The 13,401-nt window shown below is 33.1% G+C and overlaps 1 protein-coding gene across 2 annotated transcripts in view; it reads right to left on the reverse strand.

The window, feature by feature from the left end:
• LOC109347972 (nuclear-pore anchor-like) overlaps positions 1-13,401 on the reverse strand; it is a 36,784-nt gene that overhangs the window by 6,258 nt on the left and 17,125 nt on the right. For both annotated transcript variants that reach the window (XM_019588131.1, XM_019588132.1), the window contains 20 exons: positions 11,880-12,020; positions 11,692-11,796; positions 11,483-11,596; positions 10,247-10,322; positions 9,605-9,657; positions 8,802-8,875; positions 7,487-7,589; positions 7,262-7,396; positions 7,054-7,152; positions 6,944-6,985; positions 6,807-6,860; positions 6,500-6,679; positions 6,367-6,417; positions 5,633-5,683; positions 4,785-4,868; positions 4,631-4,705; positions 4,364-4,548; positions 4,177-4,279; positions 978-1,094; positions 139-231 (listed from right to left, as the gene is read on the reverse strand). In XM_019588131.1, the coding sequence (XP_019443676.1) occupies positions 139-231; positions 978-1,094; positions 4,177-4,279; positions 4,364-4,548; positions 4,631-4,705; positions 4,785-4,868; positions 5,633-5,683; positions 6,367-6,417; positions 6,500-6,679; positions 6,807-6,860; positions 6,944-6,985; positions 7,054-7,152; positions 7,262-7,396; positions 7,487-7,589; positions 8,802-8,875; positions 9,605-9,657; positions 10,247-10,322; positions 11,483-11,596; positions 11,692-11,796; positions 11,880-12,020 (1,935 nt within the window). The remainder of the gene's footprint in view (positions 1-138; positions 232-977; positions 1,095-4,176; positions 4,280-4,363; positions 4,549-4,630; positions 4,706-4,784; positions 4,869-5,632; positions 5,684-6,366; positions 6,418-6,499; positions 6,680-6,806; positions 6,861-6,943; positions 6,986-7,053; positions 7,153-7,261; positions 7,397-7,486; positions 7,590-8,801; positions 8,876-9,604; positions 9,658-10,246; positions 10,323-11,482; positions 11,597-11,691; positions 11,797-11,879; positions 12,021-13,401) is intronic.

The raw sequence follows: 13,401 nt of genomic DNA on the forward strand, positions 1-13,401 counted from the left end.
TTCTTGTTATTTTAAAAAAGTTCAATAAAACCTTATTAAGTATAGTTGAGGTTATCATAGTTTCACTGTATAAGTTTCCTTTTGTACTGTAGCCCATTAAAAAAAACTTAAAAGTCATAAAAAGATATTCTCAATCACCTGTTCATTGATTTCATCATATTTCTTCTCCGCATCACTCCTAGCCTTCTCCAGCGCAACCTTCTCTTCTTCCCACTTAGCCTTTAGTTCACTCTTTCAAACACAATACATACATGATATTTATTATAACTTCAGATTTGAAACATATTTTTTAAGAAAGGAAAGAAACTGATAGCAAATGATAATTATAACTTCAGATTTGAAACTTATTTTTTATATGAAAGGAAAGAAACTGATAGCAAATGATGCATCATAACAAAACAATTGAATGAATCGAAAAATAATATAAATAAAAGGAAAATCAGCGGTAAAACGCAAGCACTTAAGGTGAAGAGAAAACGACAAGTGAACAATTAAACATTATATAAATAAATGCCATTTCCCTCATATTTAATTATCTTCACTTGCATCCAAATAAAAGCCCATTTTTTAAATGTGCTAATTAAATTAATTATTATAGAAGTATCATCATCTTATTTTGATCTACTCTTCTGTTGATGCACCTCTGATAGTGATTCAGTAGTGCCTTTTGCATAGCTTCCACTCAGTATGATGACAAGTTCAACACAACTTTTACTCATGATCATATATTATATGCGCCCCAAACAAGTAGCAATTGCTCAAACAATTCATACAGAGAAATCACTAGGACTTAAGCAGTAACTTTCTTAAAAATCACATCACAGCCAAGAAGCAGAGCAGCAGAATATAATGAAAAATTATAAGGCAGAGCAACAACCAGGGAAATTTAAAAAAAAATAAACAGGAAGAAACAATAAAATATACTCGTACTAAATTATTGAAATAAAACAATGGTAAAACAAAATAGGGAATCTTACATTTTCAATTTTTTGAGCATCAGTTGATTTACGTAATTCAGATGCCTCCTCCTGCAGTAAGGCTAGAGCTTCAGATGTTTTTGTCAACTCCTGAATTGTTTCAGATTGGAGAATAACCTGAGCAATAATAAATGTCTTCTAACATTAGAAATACTGAAAAAAGGAATCAAAATTAGCAAAGAGTGCCATCTCTCCACAGTTGGTAAATATGATCATAAATATCTAAACAATAGAATTAAAAAATGTATTAGATAACAGAACAAATTTATTGCCACCAAAGCAGAACTAAGGAGAAGAACCTGCCCTTAAAACCGATGATAATAAAAAACTAAAAACAAGACAACAAAACAAAATACAGAGTAAATAATTAAGAGGGGGTCATTAGGCAGTTTTCTGTTTTTATTTACAATTGAGATTTTTTATTATTATATTATGATCATAAATCAGCCACCTAGTGGCTCATTCAGCTTTCTGCTTTTGAGTTTTACAACCAAGCCTGCACTTTCAAAAGCACACATTCAGCAGAAAAACTTAGATGTACACATAAAAAAGATTTGATGCATTTCCCGAGCTTGGTTCATTAGAGAAATAAGAAAGAGAGAATAAAGCCTCTCTCCACAACTGGGTAGAACGAGAGAATGGGACAAAAGAAATGGGATAAAATGACAAAAGTGGACCTCCAAGCATGGAAGGCTTATGAGGGCCAGACACTGGAGCCATTTTTACGGTTGTTATAATATAATTTTCAATATTGCATCTTTATTTTTCAAATTATTAAATAATATAATTAAATTCAAAATTTAATAATAATTCAATATATCTATATATTTTAAAATTGTGACTCTTCATTTTAACTTCTTTGGGTAAAATGTAAAAAAATTCATCACCCCTAAAAAAATTACAAACAAGATAACAGACTACTTAATCTTATGTAGCTTAGTTTATCACAACAGAAATACTTGTTAACATACTACAATCACTTACTTTAAATAGTTGTTAGCACATGGTATTTATTAACTGTCATAAACAGAAAATAGATTCAATATCAATCTCTCTCTATCTCTCTTCAATATTCAGTTTCTAACATGATAGTATAGCCTTATTAATCAATTTTCATGGCTGATGAGGGTTCTCCACAGCATTCCACCCCTTCTTTGCCTCTGGTTACACCATTGTTGAAATTATAGGTTTGAGGTATAGAAGGAGAAAAGGGAATGATTAAAATAGTAAATTATATTGATAATATTGTAATTGATGATGTGATGATATTGTGATACAAAAGATATAATACTAACCCTTATTTATACTAATACTACTTATAATTAAATAAGAAAACAAATCATAAATGATAAAATAAAGTAACCTCAATCCTAAAAGATTTTCTAAAATATTCTAAGAAATCTTAAGATATAATCATCATAATATGATATGTAATCTCTATATCTATGTATCATCTACATATTCTCTATAGTATAATTCAATATTTCTAAAATATTTGCATATATTCTAATACACCATCAAGCTAAAACATACTAAGCTTTAAGCATGTTACAAGTAATCCCTTTAAAAAGGAAAGTAATCATAATAATTACATGAAATCTGACGAACATGGCTTCAAAGGGTTGCAAACGTTGAAGAAATATGCAATGAACATGATGAAACAATAGCTATGATGAAGGTAGTCTAAGGTAATGGAACAATTGCTCTAAACCACAAATGAAATGGATTGTTCAATGATGAGCTTTTCAAGCTCTAAGAAGAAGAAGAAGAAGAAGAAGAAGAAGAAGAAAAAGACAACACAGTTAACCATCCATGGCAGAAGTTATCTCCAAGCTTAACCATCCATGGCAGAAGCTATCTTCAAGCTTACTACAATGGACAGAAGCAAACAACGATTAAACATCAATGACAAAAGCTATCTCCAAGCTTAACCACCATGGACAAAAGTAGATTAACAAGAATGATGGTTGCACAAAAGGCAACAACACCAAACAGCATGGACTAAATTTGAGGATTAATCTTCAATAAGGAAGAACTAGAGAGCACCATCAAGCAAAGACCAACATCATTTAACCAATAATCAGGTCGACATCGAGAGCCTCGAGAAGAACCTTAATCAACACAAGCACTAAATGTAGTTAGATCACGGTAGATCTAAACCACACAAGATCTAAATCACCTCGCAGTCCTACATCCAAGACTCCCCTTCAAGCTCGAGTATATACATCATATGCACCCAATTTGGAAGAAAGATAAAATAGTACCGGAAACGATAATCCTTAACAGTAAGATGACAACAATGACTAAGAATCAACTTAGAAAGAAGGCGACAATCAGAAAACTAACCGAAAAAAGAATCACAACTACTAGACCATAAATTTTCTATAGTGTCGGGGGGATGACTTGACTGGGCAACACTACAACAGGTCTTGATGACAGAAAACCCAACTTTTTTTTCATGTATTTAAATTGAACACAAACAAGTTTCTTGGTGGTCTAAGAAGCAAGAATGGGTTGGAAGGTCTAGTGCATAAGCAGAATAATGATGTTTGGCAAACACAGCATGTGAAATAATGTGGATACTGAGTTTGTTACAAAAGCTTGAATACAGATCAACAACTCCTATTCTCCACTCAAGAACTATACATATTGAGCTAGACTTGTTTTGGGTAAGAGGGAAGGTTATCAGTAAGAAACTTGCTGTAGAACATGTTCCTGGTGATCACCAGATGGCAGACATCCTCACTTAAGCCCTCTGAAGGGCAAGGTCCACTTAATTCTTTTATCAAACTACCACACAGAAAAATCATGCAATAAACTTCTCTTCTCTTTATTTCAAAGGCATTCTTGTCCATTGCAAAATAGCATCATTATCTCTTCACGTTTTCTAAATAACCAAAAAAGAGAGAAAATATAGCATTATTTATATCTTTGTCTTCTCTCTCTTTTCTTTTTCTCTCATCAAACAGGAGAAAATTACACTCTGATTATTCATCTGCCTTGAAATGAACATTTAAGATAACATATTGAGGGCAACATCAGCATAAATATTTCCAGGCACTTAGATCTAAATATTAGTCATTAGTTTCAATTAGATTTAAAAAAGAAATCAGATAACAGAGCAAATTCAGCTTCCAATACAACATCCATGCCACAATGGAAACAAACAATTTTACTACATAATCAACGATGTTTTAACCTGTCTTTCATAGTTTTTTTGAGCTGTGTGCCATCTCTGGTGTTCCTTGTCCAGGTGTTCTTTAAAGCCAGATATCTGAATTTCCATTTCTGAAATTTGAGAACTGTAGACAGAAAAAAATGTAATGGGTAAGTACAAAGCCTAACACGCAATGAGTTTACCACTGCAGTCTTAATATATAACTTACGACTTGGATAAAATTTCTTCCTTCAGATTTGTAATTTCAGCAAATGCAGATGCTAGAGCCTCTTCCTTTCCAGCAGTTGCAGAAGTCACTGCTTCAGATTTCAAACTACATTCATTTTCAAGCTCTGAAACCTTCTCTTTAAGTGAATGAAGTTCAGCTTCTAGTGCTCTCTTTGCTTTGTCAGACTACATGTATTTAAGAAAGAGACAGACATTATACATTAATACAATAGAAAATGGCTTTTCAGATTCAACCAAATTAGAATACCTCTATCTTATAGTTCTCATGTGCAACTTCAATCTGTTTCAGTGCGTCTTCATTCACCTCAGCAATGCCCTTATACTGCAAGGTAAAATGTAAACACACATTTAGTTTAAGGTACAAATTTAACGTTATTTGTTTGGAGGAACCATATCATAACCTGAAGCATGTGAGCTTTGTTAGCAAGTGCTTCCTCTTTCAATTTTTCTATCTCCTCCTTTGCAGCTTGCAATTCAGCAACAACCTACATCAAGTCATTACAAGAACATGCCTATAATTTCAGAATAACAAAATATAAAAAATAATATTAATTTTATCGTATTAAAATTCTTCCTTTAGTTGGTTTAATTCCTTTATGTTTATATAATGATAACCCTCCATAGAAACAATATGAGGATAAGAGACACTCAGAAAAAGACATTGACCTCATCGGATCCGGTATTGTTTCCAATCACAAAGTAATAAGCAAATCTATTGCTCTCAATCTTCCGAACCAATATTTAATTTATATTATGGATTTAATATGTATACACTGACAATGTAAGTGTTTTTTACACTATTAGCAAATCATTCACCATTCATATGTTAACCACCACTGGCTCTCAAACAAAAGTAATACAAACCAATGGTGGATGATGTGCTGACAGTGCGTAGATTTTAAACTCTTATATTATATATGTGTGTGTATAAATATACATATATATCAGTGTGTGTATAAATGGGTGAGAATTGACAGTGAACAATAGGTTCTTTGCTTTGCTACGTGCAACAAGTTTAATAAAGAGGTGATAGGCCGTGGGAATGGGGATTCTAATTATTTGCAAATCAAATTTGCAATCTCCCACAACCAGTTGTATAGGGGCAATTCTAGAGCTTCCATGCAACATCATTTTACTGCAAAGTTTATTAAACTGACCACTGTGTACATTGGCTATGTCCCCATATCATTTATGCAAAAACACATAGCACAAGCAAATACAGCATTATAATATAAAATTTTACACCCACCTCATCACTGGACAAAGTGGAAGGTCCACTAGCACCATCCATTTCAGCAACCTACATTGAATAATAGAAGAATTTACAACCAAAAAGATTTAATATTGTGATTATAGGGAAGTGAACATGTACAATAAACCACCACTCAAATGACAATTAGCACAACATTATACAACCATACACTCGAACTGGACTTCAATATAATGGACAACAAACTTTCGTTCCTAACAATCCAGAAAAAACAAAAAAGACAACATCATGGATCAAGCAGGTACCATAGAATAATAGGGTTGCTTCTGTGCATGTAACTGTTAATCAGCACAAAATTTAATTGTTTCAACTAGAAAACCAGATATACATGGTTGCAGATAGATTAGAGAGCACAGTAAGATTGATATCCTTTGTTTAAGTTTTGTTCTATCATCTTCTGCTGCTGTCGTTTTTAAGGATATATATTGTCCTCCATATTTCATAGGTCCATCTTAATAAAAAATTTCTTTAAAAAAATAAAAGAGATATAAAACATTTGCATTTCCATTGTCCCCAAACATTTCAACTCATAAAACAAATAAGCATATTTCTACAGCTCAAGCCTCAAGGTGTTTGGCAAAAAATTAATCATAATCCAATAGCTTTTTTATGAAAATAATCTGAACTAAACACACTCTAAACCTTATGGAGTGTAAAGCCTAAGAAATCTAAAGTGATAACTGTCAAAAAAATACAAATCTAACAAAAACAACCTTATCATCATCAGTGGAACCCATTTTTCTTTGAAGACTGCAAAGCTTAGCCTGCATATAGAGATCAAAGTTAGTCTTTTTAACAGTTTGACAGGAATAAGGGACACAGAGGATAGCAACCTAAAAGAGGTACCTCAGCAGCAGCAGCTCTAGAGTCGGCCGATGTGGCAGCACGCAATGCATTATTTAACTCTTTGCTCATATCCTCAACCAGTCTCAGAGAATTTTTTAATGTCTGGTCAAGATCTAGTGAGAGTCTCCGCACATTCTCCCGCTCATCCTGCAACTCTTTCTTAGCCTCTGCCCATTCATTCTGAAAATTGTACCATTGATGATATCCAATCATTAAATACAAACATGCAAAACATTTACTTCTTTATGAATAAATTATATAATTTAGCAGTTAGTGCGTATTAGTCATAAGGAAACAGAAAATACACCTCCAATTTCTTTACATATTCTTCGTGCTTAGCCCTCTCTGAAGCTCTTGCTTCCTGTAATTTTAAAATCATATCAAACTTCCAAATAGACCTAAAGAAAAATGATACTAACATATACATTAATAATAATTACCAACCTCTCGAACTTCTTCAGCACTCTGTATGGTACCCAAGCTAGCCTGAAACATTACATATAAGAATATGCAAAATTTATGGTATATCAAATCAAATCAAAACAGATCCTCACCTGCAAGCGCTGCACCCTTTCAGATAAACTGTGAACCTCATCAGATGCTCTCTTTTCAGCATTTGATAAGATTTCCTTTTCATGCTTTAAAACAGACAACTGACAAGTAAAGGTAAGCAATGAGTAAATAAAATAAACAAGTTCATAACATATAAAAAGTTAACAAAACTTTAAAAAGATCAACAGATAACTAGAATAAAATCCTAACCTCCATAGAATGTTTCCGACAACGCTCCTCAGCTGCACTTAGTAACTCAGAACTTTCACGCAGCTTTTGCTGGTAATCGACAATTAGCTGAGAAAATTCCAAATTTCTAGCTAAAACGCCATTGACTTCTGCTTTCTAAGATGTCATGCAAAAATCGACATCCAAATATACGTAAGATACAGACAAGCAACTAGAAAGAATTTATTATTATAAACATGTAATTACCTGGTGTTCTAATTCTTTCATAAAGCTCTCAAGTCTCTCTCTAGCAAAATTTGCTTCAAGTGCCATCTTGTCTCGTTCTGATCGTAATACAATAATCTCACTCCTGGACATATAGTAACGCCCAGACAAAAATCAAATTATGCAATAATTTTTTTTTCCAGCACTAGTAACAGATCATTCATCTAATAAACCTTATGGTTATTGGTTATAAATGTTTTTAAAAAATACAATGGAAGATTGAGAATCAAGAACGAAGTTTTATCTATAGTTCTATGATATGCAGGAACGTTTTTGTAACTTGAGATGCGTAATGACAGCCTGAATTTCAAACGTCATTATTACATCTATTGTTCATACAAAAGACGAGTTTTCATAGACCTGAATCAAAAGCGCTTCTCACTAATCAGCACAAAGGACAAAAGGCTAAAAATACCAAGAACAAAAAGGGCAGCCCAATACTGGGGTCTGGGGAGGGTAGATGAGTGCATCTCACCCTCGCAAATGAAGCGGTTGTTTCCAAGATTTGAATCCATGACCTCCGGTCACAAGGCAAGCAATCTTACAATTGCTTTGAGTCTCACCCTCGGTAAAAAATTTCAATAACAGTTCACCATTTTAATAAAACCAGGAATCAGCTTAAAAAGTAACCAATAATCAAGGAGAGCCATGACGTGAATGATGAAATTTCACATGTGACAGACAGGTCAAATGTTCAGGTCCTGGAATCAGCCCCCTCCAAAGGATGAAAAGGCTGCTTTTCAGAATATATACCCACACAATTTGAGTGGGAGCTTCACAACAGCAAGCTTATATTTAGTAATAAATGTAACGTTTACAGCTTAACTCAATAGCATATACCTAAGTTTATGTTTCTACAAAATATTTTCTCATTACATGCTTAAATCATTACATCAACATATTAATTAGCCAAAATGCAGATAATTAATACTATTCCATATGAAAACGAGAATTACTAAAAGCAACCATTCTTATATATAAGTTATAATCATGTAGACTATGTTGATAGATTTTGAAAACCAATTTGTTGTCCTTTACACATTACATCAAACTTGTATCAACAAAAAAGGTAATTATGGTAGAACTAGAGTAACAAAAAATTATGCAAAAACCAAAAGAATAAAAGGACAACAATAGGTTATGGAAGTCTTTTCGTTTGACCAACTTAATAGTATTTTGGCAACTTGATTCAAATTATGCATTGCTTAAAATTATGGTATAATAATAAGGCAATATTATACAACAAACACGAATTATGATGCACCATAAACTACACCAAGTTAGGAAGGAACATTACCTAGACTTAGCTAAATCATCCTCAAGGTATTTCACACGCTCTGCAACTTTTTCAAAGGACTTCTTAGCAGCTTCCTATAATAATGAAAACAACATATATTAGAAGTGTTAGATATTAGACCACTCATGCCTGCTCAACTAACAAGGTAAGCCCTTCGCAGATTTAATGCCAAACATGATACCGAAACTTCTATGACCTGATATGGTGATCGCTCCATTATGCTCTAAATAGCCTGATGTCAGCCACTCGAAGAAGCTATAGAAGATGGACTAGTATGGTAAAAGGTAGAATGGGCTCATGTATTATGCACACTCCAAGCCCGAAGGGCTCTTGTCTAACAGGGCATGTTATAATATAAACTAGAAGCATTGAAACACAATTCCCTCATTTTGGTAGAAAACTGCGAATTGGTTCTCTCGTACCAATTTGTGGTTCTTTTGCGAACTGATTCCCTTTAAGGAATAAACCAGGCTTTTACTTACATTTTATGCAAAAGAAAACAAGAATAATTGGTAATGTACATTTCTTACATGAATGAGTTACAACAAACAACAATTTTTTATCCATTTCTTTATGATGAAACAAAAGTTGATTCAACCTACAAGAAGCAACACTAGAAAATGTTGTGCAAAGAGCTATAGAAACTCTACTGAATATACCCCTAGTGTACCAGTGTTTGATAGGGTAAGGTACCGCATACTACGTACCTACACCCGTATCAAAGAGAACCATGTATCAGATGACTATGACTAGAAGCATGAAAATAAAAGAAATTTTCCAAAAAGTCCAAACAGCAAATATACCTGTGAGCTTTCTATGGAAGCCTTAAGATCAATTCTACCAACCTCTGCAACAGCTGAAATTTTCAAAATCAATTAATGTAAGATGTCAACTATCTAAGATGCACAAACAATTAATAGTATAATACAAGAATAATCAACTGAAGAGCAACAAAGTTAATTTAAAAAGGCTTATATACTTAATCAGATCATTAAGATAGGTTAAATGAGGGGCGTTACATGCAAGTGCAAGGATAACATGTTGAAATAAAAAAAGAAACAGTAACAAGGGAGAAATAGAAAACATTAAACTGCAAAAAATCCTATTTTTTCCCTAGGCTTCTCCACCCAACTTTTGCACATTTAATGAACTTCACAAGTAGGTTAAGTCTTATACTTTGCCACTATTTATGGTGATACTAATATGCTATTGGATGTGACCACTCTCAACACTCTATTGAAATAAGATGAACAAATGAAAAGTCTACTGGGGAATAAAGAACTCTCAAACCTTAATACAAACCGATATAACTAGTTGCCAAATTCTTTTCAGGTATAAGAAAATATCAGTCATTCCATGAAGCCCTTATTCTCACTAAAAAATGATTGTGATAAAAGGGGGATATGAAGACTAGAGTAAAAGGGACAAATAAATATTTCTGGAACCTGCAAGTGCTTCTGTAGAATGGGAGTGAGGTAATTTATTATGCTCCTCCTCATACAACCTCTTGTACATTGCAACCTACAACAAGCATCAATAACACATGCAAACTTAGAGGTGTGGCTAGTAACAACACACAATGAAAATACTGGAAGTTCGACATACTGATCAAACATTATAAATCAGGACATTCAGCCCAACAGTTACAGCCTTTGCCACTACGATTAGGGATATGCAGGTCTGGTAGCTGATCTCATAATAAACCAAAAACTAAGTTAATAGGTGGTTTTCGACCCTTCAACACCACGAGACGGTAAATTGCAGTGCAGACGGCAGTTGTACCCACTCATGGAGAGATAGTGGCCTCTATTTTGGCAAAATCTCAGGTCTAGCGGCCACCTCCACTCTCTGAAATTTGGATCCTCTTATTTTATTGTGTTTGTATCACTGGAATTGCAAGAATCACAAAACAAGTTTGTTTTCCGCTATTTTGTGTTGCATCAGACGATTGGGTCGAACAGCCAAGCAGGTAGGATTCCGCACAACCTGGTACCTTTAAAGTGTCGGTTAGGGTTTTGCAAATTATTTTAAAGTGATCTTCCAGGTATTGGGCAGGTCCACTAGCCCGGCTCTGAAATTTCTAGAAGTTTCGCATTTCCATCATGTTTTTTAAGTAGGAAATGGAGGTGAGGTGCCAAAAATAATCTCCACTTATTCTCTGCGTTGAGTACTAAATGTTGTGAACCTCGTATCAACATATTAAGTTTTGTTGCATTCTCTATCATATTCCTATCCTGAGGTAATATAATTCTCTCTTTAAATGATTAATAAATATAATAACCTCTACAAATGATTAATAAATATAATAACCTTCACAAGTAATTATTAACCAGTTATCTTATGTATTTATTCAATATCTAATCTAAAATCAAACTAATATAATAATTATAAAATAACATAATGTTTACCATGATTCATCGATTTAATAGAAATATTTATCAAAGCATCTAATATTTAGTGAAAAAGGAACTTCGAATATTAATTATAAAAGTCTTCATTTTTTTGTATTTTTGTATTTTCTAGTGTATAATATAATTGTTTTCATATTTTATTAATGTACTGTACTTGTCATCTCACTACCTGCTATCCCGCTTACAGATGTATGAAGGGATTCAATCATTGTAGCCATTGACTACCTAGACCACAAAACAAAAAAAACAAACACAATAACATCAGCTTACAGATGTATGAAGGGATTCAATCATATGCCCTTGCTCTTCGGCTCTCTGCAGAACAGCCTCAACTTTAGAAGAAGCTGCTTCAGTATGTTTTGTGAGCTCCATTTCAAGCTTTTCCTAAAAATTAATAGCACAAAAACTATAACCAGATATTCTGATAGTCCGAACATGCGGCAGCATACAAATGGCAAAAACACTCCTTTCCAACCAACCTTGAATTCCACCTCCTGATTTTCAATCTGGCCAGAAAGACTGTGTACAAGGCTTCTAAGTTGGACATTCTGCTCGACTAGTCCATTAATGCCCTTGAAAGTTAACTGCTTCCCAAAATTCAAGTGAATAGATGTAACAGTGAAACATACATGGTCAAGAAACAAAAATAAAGCCAGAAATATCTTACAAGGTGCTCTGAGATGACTTTTTCAGCTTCAGTCTCTGTAGTTGTCGTTGAAGTAATACTTGCAGTAACATCAACAATATCATACTCAATTGACCCACCTCGAAGTTGCATCTCTTGGCATTCCTTCAAAAGTACAGTCACCTGTAAAGAATTAATGATTATTAATGTAATAGTACAAGAACATTGGTGACTTAACTAAACCATAAACAAGGCTATGAAGACAAAAGTAGTAACCATTATCCTGATGGCAATAATATAACCTTAAATTATGTGTGATCAAATACAATTTTTCCAACACAAAATTAATAAACAAAATATAACAAGCTATAATTTTTAGCTTCTAAAACAAGCATCGGAAATGCTGTTTTCATGATGATAATTAACTAGACAAAAAAATAAAAATTGTAGTTATTATGGATCAAGAAAAAGCCTATGATAAGATGCTATAGAGAATGCTCTAGAGTCTTGAGAGAAGAGTCTGCATAGCATGTAGTCATTCTGTGAAGGACATGCATGTTTGTACAACTAATTTGCTAGCTCAAGGTGGTGTAACAAAAGACATTTCTATAACTATGGTCTACGGGTTTGCAAAGAAGCATGACTTTGAGTGTTTACACCTTTTGTCTAGGCATACTACATATTTAATGGATAATCTTACAACCAATCCAACAACAAATGCTTTCTTCATACGATATAGCCTGAATTGATGAATTAATAGAATGACTAAATCCAAAAGTTGAGGTGTGGATAGAGAAGCTTTGGAATCAAAGAGATCTTGGTTAATTGCAAGTTATACAAGGAGCGAATAAGAAAAACAGATATAAACCATCTCCAGACATCAGATATCTTAACTAAACCTCTAGCTACATCAAGATTTCTTTCACTCGGGAAGCATCTCAAAGTCATTGATTCTTCCAATCTGTACAACCACTCTCAGTTTAATGGGGTGCATTAGAAAATAGAGATAGTTAACTTGTTTAGTTGTTAGTAAGTTGGCTGATCTGGCAGCTAAGCTGACACCAGTTAGTTTAGTATAAATACCCAGATTATCCTTGTAACCATTCGAGATTAAGAAATAGAAATTACAGTTCCAAAGCTTTCTTCTTTTTCTCCATTCTGTTTATCTCTTTTACAATGAGATTAGGAACAAAATACTAGAAGAAAGCTTGTTACCATGGAAGTTAAAATCGAGATTCTACTTAGGATCGGGAGGAGAGTCAAAGATCGTAAACGTAGGATCGTAACACGACTCGTAAGATCTTACTTATTAGTATATATATGTATATGCATAGTAATTCACACACATATATATACATATTCATAAAAACTCATGTATATAATACTATAGATATTCATAAATATGTTGATATTTCAAAAGTCATAATATTAAAGATAGTCATAAAAATAAATAAAAACCATATAAATTATGAGGTAATATTATATATAAATTATGGGGTAATATTATATAAATTATAAGGTAATATTATATAAATTATGAAGTAATATATATTTAAGTCATAGA

Source organism: Lupinus angustifolius, chromosome LG05, assembly GCF_001865875.1.
Source record: "Lupinus angustifolius cultivar Tanjil chromosome LG05, LupAngTanjil_v1.0, whole genome shotgun sequence".
Lineage (NCBI taxonomy): Eukaryota > Viridiplantae > Streptophyta > Magnoliopsida > Fabales > Fabaceae > Lupinus > Lupinus angustifolius.